At 46.0% G+C, this 14639-nt stretch overlaps 1 protein-coding gene across 3 annotated transcripts in view; it reads right to left on the bottom strand.

The window, feature by feature from the left end:
• The window catches only part of PTH2R (parathyroid hormone 2 receptor), a 46350-nt gene extending 34045 nt beyond the window's left edge, over positions 1-12305 (bottom strand). Inside the window, exons 1-6 of one of the 3 annotated variants that reach the window (XM_081017428.1) lie at positions 11377-12305; positions 5977-6082; positions 3483-3593; positions 3270-3391; positions 2218-2315; positions 751-937 (exon numbers count right to left, since the gene is read on the bottom strand). In XM_081017428.1, coding sequence (XP_080873554.1) covers positions 751-937; positions 2218-2315; positions 3270-3391; positions 3483-3593; positions 5977-6082; positions 11377-11442 — 690 coding nt within the window. In that variant the 5' untranslated portion in view covers positions 11443-12305. The remainder of the gene's footprint in view (positions 1-750; positions 938-2217; positions 2316-3269; positions 3392-3482; positions 3594-5976; positions 6083-11376) is intronic. The other 2 variants (XM_081017429.1, XM_081017430.1) reach the window with 2 other exon arrangements.
• Between the last annotated feature and the right edge of the window lie 2334 nt (positions 12306-14639).

Raw genomic sequence — 14639 nt, 5'->3', positions numbered from 1 at the left:
ATCTTTTCTTACAGTTTCTCATTTACACTCCGTCCACATCACAAGATTTACATTAATCCTGCTACAGTTTTTAAATTCTTACAATTACTCCGTGTATATTCAACAAATTTACTCCAATCCTTTTCAAACTTTACTTCTTTTCTTTTCGTTCTTTTTGTTCTGAATGTTATAAGTCAATTTTGTCAATTCTATGTATTCAAACATTTTTGTCTGCCACTCCATTAAAGTTGGGATTTCTTGGGATTTCCATTTCTGAGCCACTAAAATTCTAGCAGCAGTCGTTGCGTACATGAATAGTTTGTAATCTTCCTTTTTTAATTCATCCCGTTATCCCTAGCAAAAATGCTTCTGGTTTCTTTGGGAAAGTGTATTTAAATAGTTTTTTTCATTTCGTTATATATCATGTCCCAATATTTTTTCATTTTTTCACAAGTCCACCACATGTGAAAAAATTCACCATCTTTTGTTTGACATTTCCAACACAATTTATTACTTACTCTATACATTTTTGCTAGTCCCCAGAACAGGTTTAGAGGGTCCACAGGGGAAGGAGAGGGGAAAGGTCCCACTGAGCATGCTCCACTAAGCACTACGCTGAATTTCACTCACAGTCTCTGCCTGCTGGGTCACTTTGGCTTCAGCTGCGTGATAGTATTCTCAGATGCGGATTGGGCGCGAGAGAATATTGAACAGTGATTCTGTTAGGTAACGATGGATGAACTTTAGCAAGAGGAGGGGAGAAGTACTTACGTACTGGGACTTGTCCGGGGCTGGAGCCGCTATGATATTTTGTAGGTCACCCATGAGCAGCGAGTCAAGCTCTTTGACTCCGATATGAGCATGAACTACTCTGTCTTTTATAAATATGCTGGTACCTCTGAGCATGAAAGAGACAAACAGATGCAGGTGTATATAATTCCGGGTGCAGTGAAGTCTCCTGTGTGCAAGGGGGGGAAACCTAATTAAAGGGAGCATAAGAACTCAGGAAGAGCCCTGCTGAATCAGACCCAGTCTTGCACTCTTGAAAAGCTCTTGAATTTACCGCGTCAGAAAAGGAAACCTCCAGTTGTTTCAAGAGCATCACTGGCGGCAGATATCAGGTGGGCATGTTGCCTGAACAGCAGGTTACAATGGTCTACCAATTGCGCAGGTAAGCATTCTAAAACGTGACAGCAATAGGATGGTTTCAGTTGTAATATAAGCGCAGGCCCTTAAGGAGGCGTCGCTGCATGTTAAATATAGCTCCAGTGTATTATGTTCCCTTCAAGTGTCATAACAAAGAGAGAGGCAAACTAAACATTGCATGCAAATGAGTGAAAAGGGGCTCAAACAGTTTAAAAAAAAATGAGAAAGAACTTGGGATGCTAACATTTTTAATAGAGAAGCAGCTCTGTGTGAACTACTTAATCCTTTCCCCACCGGTTGTTTTTCTGCTCAGAATTAAGTCCTCCAGCATCTTTCCCCCACTGGGATTCTAGATGTGTATCTGCCATCACAAATATAGATGCAGCCAGCAGGGAAAAAATTAATCATTTTTCTCCATGCCCTTTCTTGGCTTAAATCTCAGCCTGCTGAGGCAGCTTTTAATGTAATACGTATATAAAGTCCTGGGCTTTGTTACTCACAATTGTGTACAATGTTCAGTTTCCCCAATGATATTGACTGGATTCAGGTGTTTAGCCCATGAAAGCCACTCCATTTTACACTGCAATTAAATTTATCCACTTGCCATTGTGAGGGAAAGAATGTGAGTGGCAAGCGAGGGGTAGTCATCGTAGAAATTGCAGACATTATGTCATCTTAAAGTAAAGGTAAAGGGACCCCTGACCATTAGGTCCAGTCGTGACCGACTCTGGGGTTGCAGCGCTCATCTCGCTTTATTGGCCGAGGGAGCGTACAGTCATGTGGCCAGCATGACTAAGCTGCTTCTGGTGAACCAGAGCAGCACACGGAAACGCCGTTTACCTTCCCGCCGGAGCGGTACCTATTTATCTACTTGCACTTTGACGTGCTTTCGAACTGCTAGGGTGGCAGGAGCAGGGACCGAGCAATGGGAGCTCACTCCATCACAGGGATTCGAACCGCCAACCTTCTGATCCGCAAGTCCTAGGCTCTGTGGTGTAACCCACAGTGCCACCCGTGTCCCTTATGTCGTCTTAGGACTGGCTAAAAGGTTTAAGAGAGGACGGACAGATTCTAGAGGTGTGATTTACTCACCTGAAGTAGCCCATGATGAAGATCGCCACAGCCAGAGAGCAGAACGAGATGGAATACCCAACGGTGTACATGACATAGAGGCGTTCAAAGAATTCCCTCTGGAGGAAACAGAAGATGTTCCAGGATTTTCTCCTTCAGCGCACAATTGAGAAGTTCTAAAATACATCCTTTAAGAGAATCCAGTCTGGAGCTCAACTGTTGTCATTTACAGACCAACACAATCCTATTCTGCATGGAGGTAAAGCCAGGATTGTACCTGCAACCCCATTGTGTTACCCATTCTGGGAAGGTATGCTCCAATCCGTACGGCCATGCTAAACTATTTCTATGCATTGTTTTGGGGTGACCAACATTTCTTCTGAGTGCCCCCTCCCTCACGGTCATGTTGGAGATTTGCCATGTCCTGGAGAACGACTGAAAGGTGACGTTTCTCAAATCATGGTAGTTTCTGGCACAGTTTACAATATTTAATCGTTATCAAGATGTATGCACCCTCTCCTTATAGTGCAATCTAATTGCAAGAATTAAGACTAAAATAGACTGAGCTCTTCCTACCCTCTAATTTATGGATTAAAGGGACCCTTGACTGTTAGGTCCAGTCGCGGACAACTCTGGGGTTGCAGCGCTCATTTTGCTTTACTGGCCGAGGGAGCCCACTTTTGTCCACAGACAGTTTTCCTGGGTCATGTGGCCAGCATGACTGAGCCGCTTCTGGCGAACCAGAGCAGCGCATGGAAACGCAGTTTACCTTCCCGCCGGAGTGGTACCTATTTATCTACTTGCACTTTGACGTGCTTTCGAACTGCTAGGTTGGCAGGAGCTGGGACCGAGCAACGGGAGCTCACCCCGTCGCGGGGATTCGAACTGCCGACCTTCTGATTGGCAAGCCCTAGGCTCTGTGGTTTAACCCACAGCGCCACCCGCGTCCCTTAAAATTATGGATTAATGAGTAATAAAAGCCAGTTAGGTTCCCCAACACTCTCAGCACTAAAACACCCTCAAGCACCCGCACCTTTTCAACTCTGCTCCTTTGCTGGTGAAAGAGCATGTACCTTTCCTGGGCTGTTTTCTGCTTGCAGGAAGTCAAAGCATTCTGAATAATTAGACCATGTCCGGTTCAAACTTTGCACAGAGACCCACGTTCCATTTGAGCTACAGTGTCGGAAAGCCATGCCTGGAAGAGAGAAGAGGCGCTCCCATGAGAAGGTTCTCCCCAGCTAGGTTTTGTGTAAGATAAAATCCAACGTGAAACATGTTGCTGGTACCTTTGTGATTGAAGTCATATATATAAGGAGGGCATGGGACAGCTAATGTTTTCCCCACAGACCCCCTGGGCCAGCAGACCAGACCATCCCATTCTGGGAAGCAGTTGCCTTCTGTAGGGGGAAAGCAGAAATAAGCTGCAAATGAAGAACATGAGAAAAAGCAGGAAAGAGCACAGTGTGTGATCCTCTGGGGTTTTTTTTAATGCTTTCAAATTACTTCCCTCCAAATGAGGCAAGAACAGAGCATTTTCTGCCTAAACGGAAGCTAAAAATATTCTCCAATTTGTGTCAGAATCAATGTGAGCATTCAAGCAGCTCAGATTTGCAAAGAAACAACTTTTCATATTGCAGGCAGTTACAACAGCACATATCTTTGGGTCATCTTATTTTGTTATATGACAATTTAACAACTGGTCCCTGGATCCTGCAATTATCATCTGAGGCAGCAACACAAGAATGGGCCTTTTCTGTGGTGGCTCCCGACTAGTGGAACGCTCTCTCCAGGGAGGCTTGTCTGGCACCTTCATTGCATATTTTTCAGCACCAGGCGAAAGCACTTTGGCTAATTAAACAATCAATGGCCTTTTAAACTGGGGGAGTTGCTGTTGTGTGTTTCTATGTTATGTATTTTTGTGTTTTTATATTATAAACCTCCTTGTGATCCTTGGATGAAGGATGGTAAAGCAATTCAAATAATTAACAAACAAACAAACAAATAAATTAGTCAGAGTGAACACAAATTTCAAGAATGGTCTCAAATGCTTCTAGGTTGATACTGCCCCCAAGAAAATTGCTGTTTCCCCTGGAATTAAGTAAGTTGATATGCATTTTCTGTGGACTGAATCCACACCGTTGCCTCAGGATAGTGAACAGAGACCTGGAACATATTGACTGCCGTTATGCATTTTCTTAACAAAAGCCTCAGCAAAGAGAAATATAAAACAGTTTCAAGATATAGATAAGAAAAAAAATATATTCTGCAGACTCTCTTTCTCTCTCTCTCTCTTTCTCTCTCTCTCTCTCTCTCTCTCTCTTCATGCTTCCCTCTGTTTCTTCTGCCAAATATTCCCCATCCCCATTGATTCTCACTCTTTCCATTTCTTCCAACTGTTAAGCTGATGCTCCTTCCTTCTATTCCTCTAGCTTCTCCTCATCAAGTCTTTGCCCAGTTGTTACACAATGAAGTTGCTGTTTCTCTTCTGTCCCTGTCTCCCAGCCCACCTTACTCTGAACACCTTCCTCCTCCTCCTCCTCCTGTTATCATTATTTCTTGCACTCTAATGGTAGTTGAAGCTATAATGGTATTTTCCCAACCAACCTTAAATCTGCTTTAGAGTTTCTTCCTTTTAGGGAGGGAAAAAGCTCTTAAAGCTTGTTTTGGCTAACTATCGTCTTCCATTTCCTTTATTTTAATTTGAAAATGTAGTTTTATCTTGGTGTTTGGAATTTATTATTATTTCACAGTGCAGTCCTGTGTGTGTCTACACAGAACTACACTCTGATTGGGGTTCACTCCCAGTTTGCATAGGAATGTAGTCTTACTCTCAGGTCCTATTTATGTATGCGATGACAGCGGCAAGAATGTTATATGCCCAGGGATGGAAGGAGAAAGAACCACATCGAAATAAGAATGGATATTGAAACTGATGAACTATGCCAAAATGGCGAAATTGACTGGGAAGATTAGACACCAAGAGGACAGTAAATTTAGAAATGAATGGATTAACTTTATAGAATATATGAAGGAGCATTGTAAACATTTTAAAACGTTAGCAGGATTGGATTAGCACTTGTAATATATTCTGATAAAGGGTATTGAAAAAGGAAATTTAATAGATTGGATAAAAGTATTTAGTCACAGAAAAGAGAAGAGACAATTATTGGAAACCGGGGAGAGGAGTGGGGGGAAGTCCGGGGGTCGGAAGAAACCCTATAAAGATATTGAATTTGTTATGGATTAATGCAAATACAGTGGTACCTCGGGTTACAGATGCTTCAGGTTACAGACTCTGCTAACCCAGAAATAGTGCTTCAGGTTAAGAACTTTGCTTCAGGATGAGAACAGAAATCAGGCTCTAGCGGCGCGGCGGCAGCAGGAGGCCCCATTAGCTAAAGTGGTCTTCAGGTTAAGAACAGTTTCAGGTTAAGAACGGACCTCCGGAATGAATTAAGTACTTAACCCGAGGTACCACTGTAATACTGTATGCTAAAATTTTCTAAAATAATATAAAAATAAAAATAAAATAAAAGGGAATGTCGTCTTACTCTCTTTTGATCTTCATTGGACTGACGGTGATTTGGGGGGGAAGCACCTCAAACTGCAGTTTTTGTCAAGAAACGATAGGCATGTTGTGGCTAACATGGTGTGTAAGAGGCTTTGGAAACTAGCAGTGGGAGCACATTGGATGCAGAGTAAGCAAGAATGTGAACAAGACCTTAGAAATGCTGTCTGGAACGGGACGGGAAAAGAAAACAAGTTATTTAGAAACGCCACCTCCTTCTTCCTGTTGCAGAGACGTGATATTTAGTTCGCATTGAAGTTTGGCCTCCAGGAGACGATAAATCTGGTCCTCCATCGTAACGGTGTCATCGAAATCATCCTGTGAAATACAAAACCAGGCAGAAATAAGGTTGGTGAAGAAGGATCTTCTTTTAGGAGAGGAAAGAAGGTAAACAACCAAAGCTTTCATATTTCATCGTGGCTGCACTTTCATTCCGAAGTATTTGACACATTTTAAAGTAATAAATACCCAGAGCTTTGGCCATGGTTAAGACACCAGGACTTTACATAACCTGATCTGCCTTTGATTGTGTCACCTCAGGTTTCCTAGTAACAGTTCCCAAACTTATGAAGAGGCAGACATTTCAGCTTGTTCCAGCAGAGCCAGTTACTTAAGAATCTGCTTCATGTGCTTTCTGCTCTGCAACATCAAAGCAGTGCCAGATCTACACATTTTGCTACAGTGGGCAAAGGCCTGCAGTGACAACTCCCTCTCTTACCGGTCTGTGTGCCCCTACACTGTCCCCCTAATCTGCCACTTGGGACACAGTCAGGCCGGGGGGGGGGGTGTCTTGTCATCTGGCCAGCCCAGGACCTCCATACACATTGCCCAGATTTGTGCCCCGGGCAGGTCACTTTGATTTGACTTCCCGCCATCCATGCCCGCTCACCGTGGGCCTGAGCTGCTCGGCCGCCTTCGCCAGGGAGGGGTGGGGATCCCCATGGAGGTCAGCGCCTGCATGGGGGCACCTGGTTGTGCCCCTCAGAATTTGGTATCCAGGGCCATGACCCCCCCCCCCAGCCCCCTGCTAAGCTACTGCTCAACAAATGTTACTATTGCTAAATGGGAAGAAGCGGAAGGATTCTTATTGAAAAAAAGACTTATTGTTTTGGATAATGAACAGAGATGCCTGCCTGACCCTCCACTTACTGCAATAAATGAGGACAGCAAGATGGATATGAGCTTTCTGAAGCAGTGGGGAGAAGACCCTTCACTTTGAAGAAACCTGGTAGTGGTAGATTATTATTGCAGTTTATTTTGAGCTAATCCTAGTAGAAGAAGAAGAGTTTGGATTTGATATCCCACTTTATCACTACCCAAAGGAGTCTCAAAGCGGCTAACATTCTCCTTTCCCTTCCTCCCCCACAACAAACACTCTGTGAGGTGAGTGGGGCTGAGAGACTTCAGAGAAGTGTGACTAGCCCAAGGTCACCCAGCAGCTGCATGTGGAGGAGCGGGGAAGCGAACCCGGTTCACCAGATTACGAGTCCACCGCTCTTAACCACTACACCACACTGGCTCTCTAGTACACTAGTAGGAGATGGAAGACGCTTTTGAATGTAAAAAGGGCATTCCCACCAGCCTTTCATTTTGGTATGGACAGCTTAGCCGTTGGAGACTTTCACAGGCAATATACCATTATCAATCTCATTATGGAAAGGGCAGTTTTCTTCTGACAGCAAGCAGAAAACACAACACCTTCCTCCCAAACTGCCCGTGAGATCATGTTTTCACATCATCCCCCCCCCCCGGCTTTCTATTCTAGATTTAGGCTTCATCCTCATTGGGGATGGATGAGTCAGCCGACTGCCAGATTGTAATTATTGAAAGGTTTGGGCAACTGTTTCCCTTCCTGAATTTACAGGTCATGGATGGACTGCCCACAAACTCTGCAGGGGCCCTCTTAATATAAACAACGCTTCTAAAATATTTGTTGGAGAAAGTCTCTTAATGGAGTCAGGCTTCCTGGTTTCTTAAGTCCCAGGGAAAACGAACTGCTTGACCTCCTGCTTGCCAGCCTGGAGCTGCTAGTTGGAAAGCACAATTAGCAGTGCAGATCTGCCCAAGCCAACAGAGCTGTCCTCTGACTCCAACACTGGCAAAAATCAATACTGTATTAAGCAAAGGCTGCCAAGGCATATGTTAAATACTTGCAGACAGCAAGATAAGGCAGAGGAGGAAAAACGGCCCAGAACAGACTCATGTTCCTATGAAATTCTCTTGATTTATAGCACCTGTCACAAAGCAATTTAAATAATGCCACAGAGATAGAGAGATATTTACATGCATGGGGTTGTGAGTTCAGCCACAGTCACTGCAGGGCCTCTGCTAATAAAATATCAAGGGGTGGGGAGCTGACTGGAGTGTTTGCGTGTTGTTAGCTGCATACAAAAAAATGTCGCCTTTGTCTGATGTGAATTAATCTAAAATAACTACCTTGGTTTCACGCTCCATCACTAACCTAGATTAGAACTTTCCATCCCCCTCAAGCATCAACTCACTAATGGGGAAGAAGCACCCATTTACAGTGGTACCTCGGGTTACATAGGCTTCAGGTTACAGACTCCGCTAACCCAGAAATAGTGCTTCACGTTAAGAACTTTGCTTCAGGGTGAGAACAGAAATGGTGCTCTGGCGGCGCGGCGGCAGTGGGAGGCCCCATTAGCTAAAGTGGTGCTTCAGGTTAAGAACAGTTTCAGGTTAAGAACGGACCTCCGGAACGAATTAAGTACTTAACCCAAGGTACCACTGTATCAGCTAAGTGATTCTGAGTAAGCACTATAAGAGTAAAACACCTTTTACTTCTGGAATGTGCAGCCGGTGAGTTTTACTGTATTCGTGCAACTTGGAAGGAGAAGATAACCACCACGATGAGTACAGAGTGGCCTCTCATGATGGCGCCTCCCAGCTTGTGTGATACAGTTAAGCACGCCAGCGGCGTAGCGTGAGTTGTCAGCACCCGGGGCAAGGCAAGTAATTTGCGCCCCCTAACCCGGGGCAAGGCAAGTAATTTGCGCCCCCCCCAACCCCTAACCTGCCGATCTGAGTCGAGTTGCTGCTGGCGCTGCCGCCCAAACCACGCCGCTTGCCCGGAGGAGGAGGGGGGCAGAGAGGCGAGGAAAATGCAACATGGCCCAGCAGCTGCAGCAGCAGCAGCGGAGGCGGGGCTGTGAGGAGGGGCTGCCTGGCACGTCCTCCGCGGCCCTGACGCGCGGGGCTGAGAGCCGCTGCCTGCCGGACGCCTTCAGCCCGGGCGCGCGCACAGCTCGTCGGTTCCACGAGACATGGGGCTCTGCTACAGCCTGCGCCCGAGGCTCTTCGGCGACTCCGGAGGCAGCGAGCGCGCCCCCCCAGATGTTGCGCCCGGTGCGGCTGGCCCCCCTGGCACCCCCCACGCTACGCCACTGAAGCACGCTGCTAACTCAGCCACCCAGCTCCCCTAAAGGGAGGCACCACCACTCCTCACCGGGGTGACCAGGAGCCCCTCTTTGTCTAGACCCCTCATGTATCACTCTGGCCTGCTTCTAATGGGATCAGCATACTAGGAGGGGGAGGGGGGAGGAGTGCAGTATGGTGGACCCCCCCAATGGGGTTGAGCTAGATGACCCTCGTGGTCCCTTCCGACTCTACAATTCTGTGGTTCTACGAGGTGTGGAGGGGACTCCATTTAGACTCCTTTCTTTAGTCATTTAGACTCTAGATATATCCTGCTTCAAATGGATGTTTCTAAGGGCTCATCCAAACTTCCTGGACCCACGCCAGCAGCAAAACACACAAGGCGCCTGGCTAATTTCTAACACTGCAGATCAGTGGCCAGCGGTGGACCTCCAATTTCAGCAGCACCCTGTGTGAAGCCAAAATCTGCTGCCCCTCCCTGCCTCTTGCCTTCCATTCTACATAATAGTTGCGGCACCCCAGAGACTTCACACCCAGTGCGACCAAACCAGCCACACTCCCCTAAATCGGCCTCTGCTGTGGCCTTCCTGACATTGTTCCCACCGGTCCCAGCCGGCAGCATCGATAGCTAAGGGTGACAGAAATTCAAGTTTAGCAACATCTGGAGGGACACAAGTTCCCCATGGCTGCATTAAATGCAACTCTGGGTCTCTCTCCCCCCTCGACAAATTTCAGTAAGGCTCCTATGGGAGGGGGTAGAAATTCATGCTGGTAACTGGGCAGGACCCCTAAGTGTCAAATGGGGCATGAGATTTATCCTTCACACACTTGGAACAGCCCTTGGATGGGGCAGGGGAGACTTTCACTGGCAACCATGAATATTCCTGCAATTGTAGGTTACAAGCTGTTTTCTTAACACTCTTATTAAAAGATGCCTGCCCCACATTCACTTTTTCAGGTATCATAATTTCGAGCAGTGCCTTCAAAACACATCAAAATTTGTTTCATGTGAGTAGTCCACAACATCCAGGCTCCTACGGGAGTCTGAGATGGAGACATCTTGCCTTCAATCTGGCCTCAAAGCCAACAATCCAGTTCAGTGCCAGACAAGCTACAGGTGGGACAGAAAGGGCCAAATTCTAATCTAAGCCTCAGTACAGTATAGAGCTGCTTACATGAACAGCAGCCAAGAATATCTTAAATCTTGCATGGTTCTTTAAATGCTTTTTAAAGAAAAAAAAAACATGTAATCCTCTAGAAAAGACTGATTTACACTTAATGGTTAAAAAAAAACACCAGATGGCAAAGTGTAGCACAAAATACCAGCCAGCATTCCAGCAAAACAGCAAGTCAAGCTCCCTTTCCGACAGAACCCGGAGCTGAATCACTCTTGGCTCAGAGGAGGAGGAGGAGGAGAAGGACTGACAGCAGCAACCGAGAACATCTGGCTAAAACGGGACAAGCCACCGATGCAACAGAAATGAGGATTTCCAGGGAATCTCGCTCAAACTAGCAGAATCCTATTTACCAACAGCATCAGTTTACAAATTTTGCTGCCTGAAAGGGGTTTTTCGGTCCCCCATTCCTTGGCTGAAAAGCCGTGTAATGAAAACTAACATAGCTGTGAGCGCCTCCTGGAGGCGTTTCAAATAACCCACAAACTTTCAACCAGAATACTGATTTGGAAGGATTCCGAGACCCGTTTAAGGATTCAACCGCACAGCAAAACATCGAGAGATGTATTTTCTATGAAACTAATGCTAGGGGGGTCTAAGCAAGTTCCTATCGCGTTTTCTTATAGCCCCAGCCTTGGACGGGATCGAACCCTGCGCTGTTCCAATGCAAAGGTTGCCTTTGCGCGTGGCTCAACTTGAGGATTCGCTTGCAGTGAATGCCCGACCCCGCTGGAAGTTGCAAACGCTCAATTCGGCAAAGCTCGCTTGGATCTGGAAGGTGGAACTACCCAAACCGTCGGTTCCCTCTCTTCCCACCCGCAGCCGGGCAAGACTGAGCAAGTAATGGGGGAAAGTGCGCAAAGTTGGGAAACCCAGACCTTTGGCTAATGAAGCTTTTAAGCGGTGTGTCGGGTGCGGGGCGTTGTTTTTGTTTGGTGTGTCTTTTTGTGCTTTTATATTGTGAACCGCCCTGTGATCCTCGTGTGGCGGGAGGTGTGGGAAGTTAATAAATAGTAATAGTAGTAATAATAATAATAATACCTGTGCCGATGCAGCCATAGCCAGAAAGCAGCCGCTCACCGCCAGGAGTCCCCAGGAGCCTGGCATCCTGCGCGCCACCGGAGAGCAAAGTTGGAGACGCTTCCGGGCTCCGAGCAAAAGTCACGTCGAATAAAAGGAAAGCGCCGAGGAAACTCGATGGCTAAGATGGGGAACCCCGGAGGCAAGTTGCTAGTCCCTCCCAAGGCCGATCCCACGAGCAGGTCTGGGCTTCTTCTGCGGGGAAGAATCGGCGCAGCAAAGAAACGAGAGCCTCCGGCTGCGGCTGCGGCGGCTTCGGGTCCTTCCAGTCTTTCTCCTCCGGTCGAAAGAAAAGGCTGCTGCTGCCCAAAGCCTAGCCAAGGGAGACGCACAGGTGCGTTCAAGATGCTGCCCACAGAGGCGCGCAAATGCGCTGAGCGCCAGCAACGCGCGTCCGGCAAGCAGGAGGCGGCTGCGGATGCGCGCGTCGCCTCTCCGGCTTTCGCCTTTCCTAGACGGGAGGCGGGAAATCCGGGTTTAGGATTCCCCCGCGGCGGGTTTTCCTCTGCTAGCAATTAGCCAGCCTCCCGGGATAAGAAAGGCGACCCTGTCCGGGATCGGAAAAGCCCTGGCCGAGGAGTGCCGAGTAAACGTGGAAGTCAAGGGATACGACCTAAGAGGATGGTAGGAATAAAATGTGCAGCGCGCACCATGGAGAGGCGCGTAAAGACGCAGGCTCCCCTGCAAGGAGCCCGCTGGATATCACATGGGCAAGGCTGCTTCTCCACCATCCCTTTGGGGGGTACTATGGGGTCGTGGGTCTCTGCGAAGGCGGGCAAAGCTGGAGTGGAGGGCGGGCAACACAGGAGTCCTAGAAAAAGGAGCACAGGAGCAAAACAAGTGCAAAATGACTGCGCACTGGGGCAGGGGAAAACCCGAGCTTCTGTGTGTGTGTGTGTGTGTGTGTGTGTGTGAGAGAGAGAGAGAGAGAGAGAGAGAGAGAGAGAGATTTTGTTTTATGGCAATGCCGGATTTACCTATAAGCTAAACAAGCTGTAGATTAGGGCCCCACTCTCCTGGGGGGCCCCCAAAAAAATAAAGGGGGAAAAACTGGATGTACATTTCCAAAATATAAGATAAAATAAATATTACTTTGATAAAATACATATTTTGTTATGTGCAAATGGCTTTAGATACCTATCAGGTCCATAAATTACCATATAGCATATATTCAACACAAAAAACAGCGACAATTTGTTGTTGACAAAGGACAGCTGGACATATGAAGGTCCCATTACCTTCAGTTGCTTAGGGCCTCATCAAACCTAAATCTGGCCCTGGTTATGGGGTCATAACTGACCAGGAAAGAGATCTTGGAGTCTTCCTAGATGGCTCAGTTTAAACATGTGGCACCTGTGAAAAGGGTAAATTACATATTAATGTAATTTACAGCCAACTTGCTTCTCCAGCATTCATCCTGATGGGCTTGTACAGAGCTTACGTGGTGGTCAGCCTAGGTCCAGTCCTTGCTTAACTGGTTCATATGACACTGAGCATTCAGCCGGATTTGGTTGTGAGGTGTTTACACATCTTCCTGCTACCCATCACATGCTTTTCAATGCATTTCTTCATTACGTTCCAAACCACAAAAAGTCCAGGAATTTTATTTTTTTATGTTGGGCTTTCAGCACTAGGTCGATAGAACGCTTTGATCCACTTCAAAAGTGCAAACCTTCCAGTATACGCTTGAATCCCTCTTGCAAAATAGTTTACAATCTGGAGTCACCCTAGGAACGGTATTGCCGCAACTCCAGAAGGTATGGTAGAGTTTTAACAGGTGCATAGAATGGCAACTAAAATGGAACAAGTCCCTTATGGGAAAATTTAAAAGGGTTTATAACTTCTTAGTTTGGTGGCATACAAAAGATGAACAAGTTAAATCTGTAATGAAACACTGGGTGAGAGAGATCTGTGGCATAATATTCAATTTTCAGATTGGGAAAAGTTATGGAAAACTGACTTAAAATTCATGGCTTGTTATACACTGAAAGAAAATTATATGGAAATGATGTACCAGTGGTATTTGACCCCTAGCAAAAAGGGACGCGGGTGGCACTGTGGTCTAAACCACTGAAGGCCTTGGGCTTGCCGATCAAAAGGTTGGCAGTTTGAATCCCCGCAATGGGGTGAACTCCCGTTGCTCAGTCCCAGGTCCTACCAACTTAGCAGTTCAAAAGCATGCCAAAAAGTGCAAGTAGATTAATAGGTACCGCTCCGGCAGGAAGGTAAACAGCGTTTCCGTGCACTGCTCTGGTGTCGGTGTTCTGTTGCACCAGAAGCGGCTTTGTCATTTTGGCCACATGACCCGGGAAAACTGTCTGTGGAGTGGACAAACGCCGTCTCTCTCGGCCTGTAAAGCGAGATGAGCGCTGCAACCCCAGAGTCGTTCGCGATTGGACTTAACTGTAAGGGGTCCCTTTACCTTTACCTTTTAAGCTACCAAAAATGTATAAGAGAAGTACAAATACTTGCTGGAAATATAAAGAGAAAGGAGGTGCCTTTTATCATATGTGGTGGTCATGTAAGGTAATAAAAGCATTCTGGGAAATGATATATAATGGACTGGCAATAATGTTTAAAATAACTTTTGTAAAAAAACAACACCAGAAGATTTATTATTAGGAATTATAGGTACCAATATACCAAAGGAACAGAAAAGACTTATGTACATGACAACAGCCGCATGGATGTTATTAGCCCAAAGATGGAAAGAAGACAAAGTCCCTGTCAGAGAGGAATGGCAAATTAAGCTGTTGGGAGTCCGCCAAAATGGCAAAACTCAGGAAACCAAGACAACAAAAACTTTAAGAATGGGAAAAATTTAAAATTGACCTACGAGACCACTGCAAGCACATAAAAGCATTAGCAGGATTTTAATAACACTTGTAATGTAACCAACGTTGTGGTTAATATGAAGAGATACAATACATGGATTGTGAAATAATATGCAGATCAAGATGTTGACAATTGGACTCATGGAGGGAAGGACCAGGAAGTTGGGAGATTCAGAGAAATCTCAATATAAGGTTATATATTTGGTATTGTTATAACTTTTTGTTTGTAAAAAAAAATAAAAATATTTCCAAAAAAAGAGAGAACTTCTTAGTTTGGGGAAAAAGCAGGGAAGTCTTAAATTATGTATGGTCTGGAAAAAGGAGAGCTGATAAGTTTTTCTCCCTCATAATATCCCCTGGAGTCATCCAATAAAGATGAATTTTTGGGAG

The sequence above is a fragment of the Podarcis pityusensis genome (genome assembly GCF_964106645.2).
Source record: "Podarcis pityusensis genome assembly, chromosome: 1".
In the NCBI taxonomy this organism is placed as follows: domain Eukaryota; kingdom Metazoa; phylum Chordata; class Lepidosauria; order Squamata; family Lacertidae; genus Podarcis; species Podarcis pityusensis.
The sequence above is the reverse complement of the archived record's forward strand: the minus strand, read 5'-3'. Positions and strand labels throughout refer to the sequence as shown.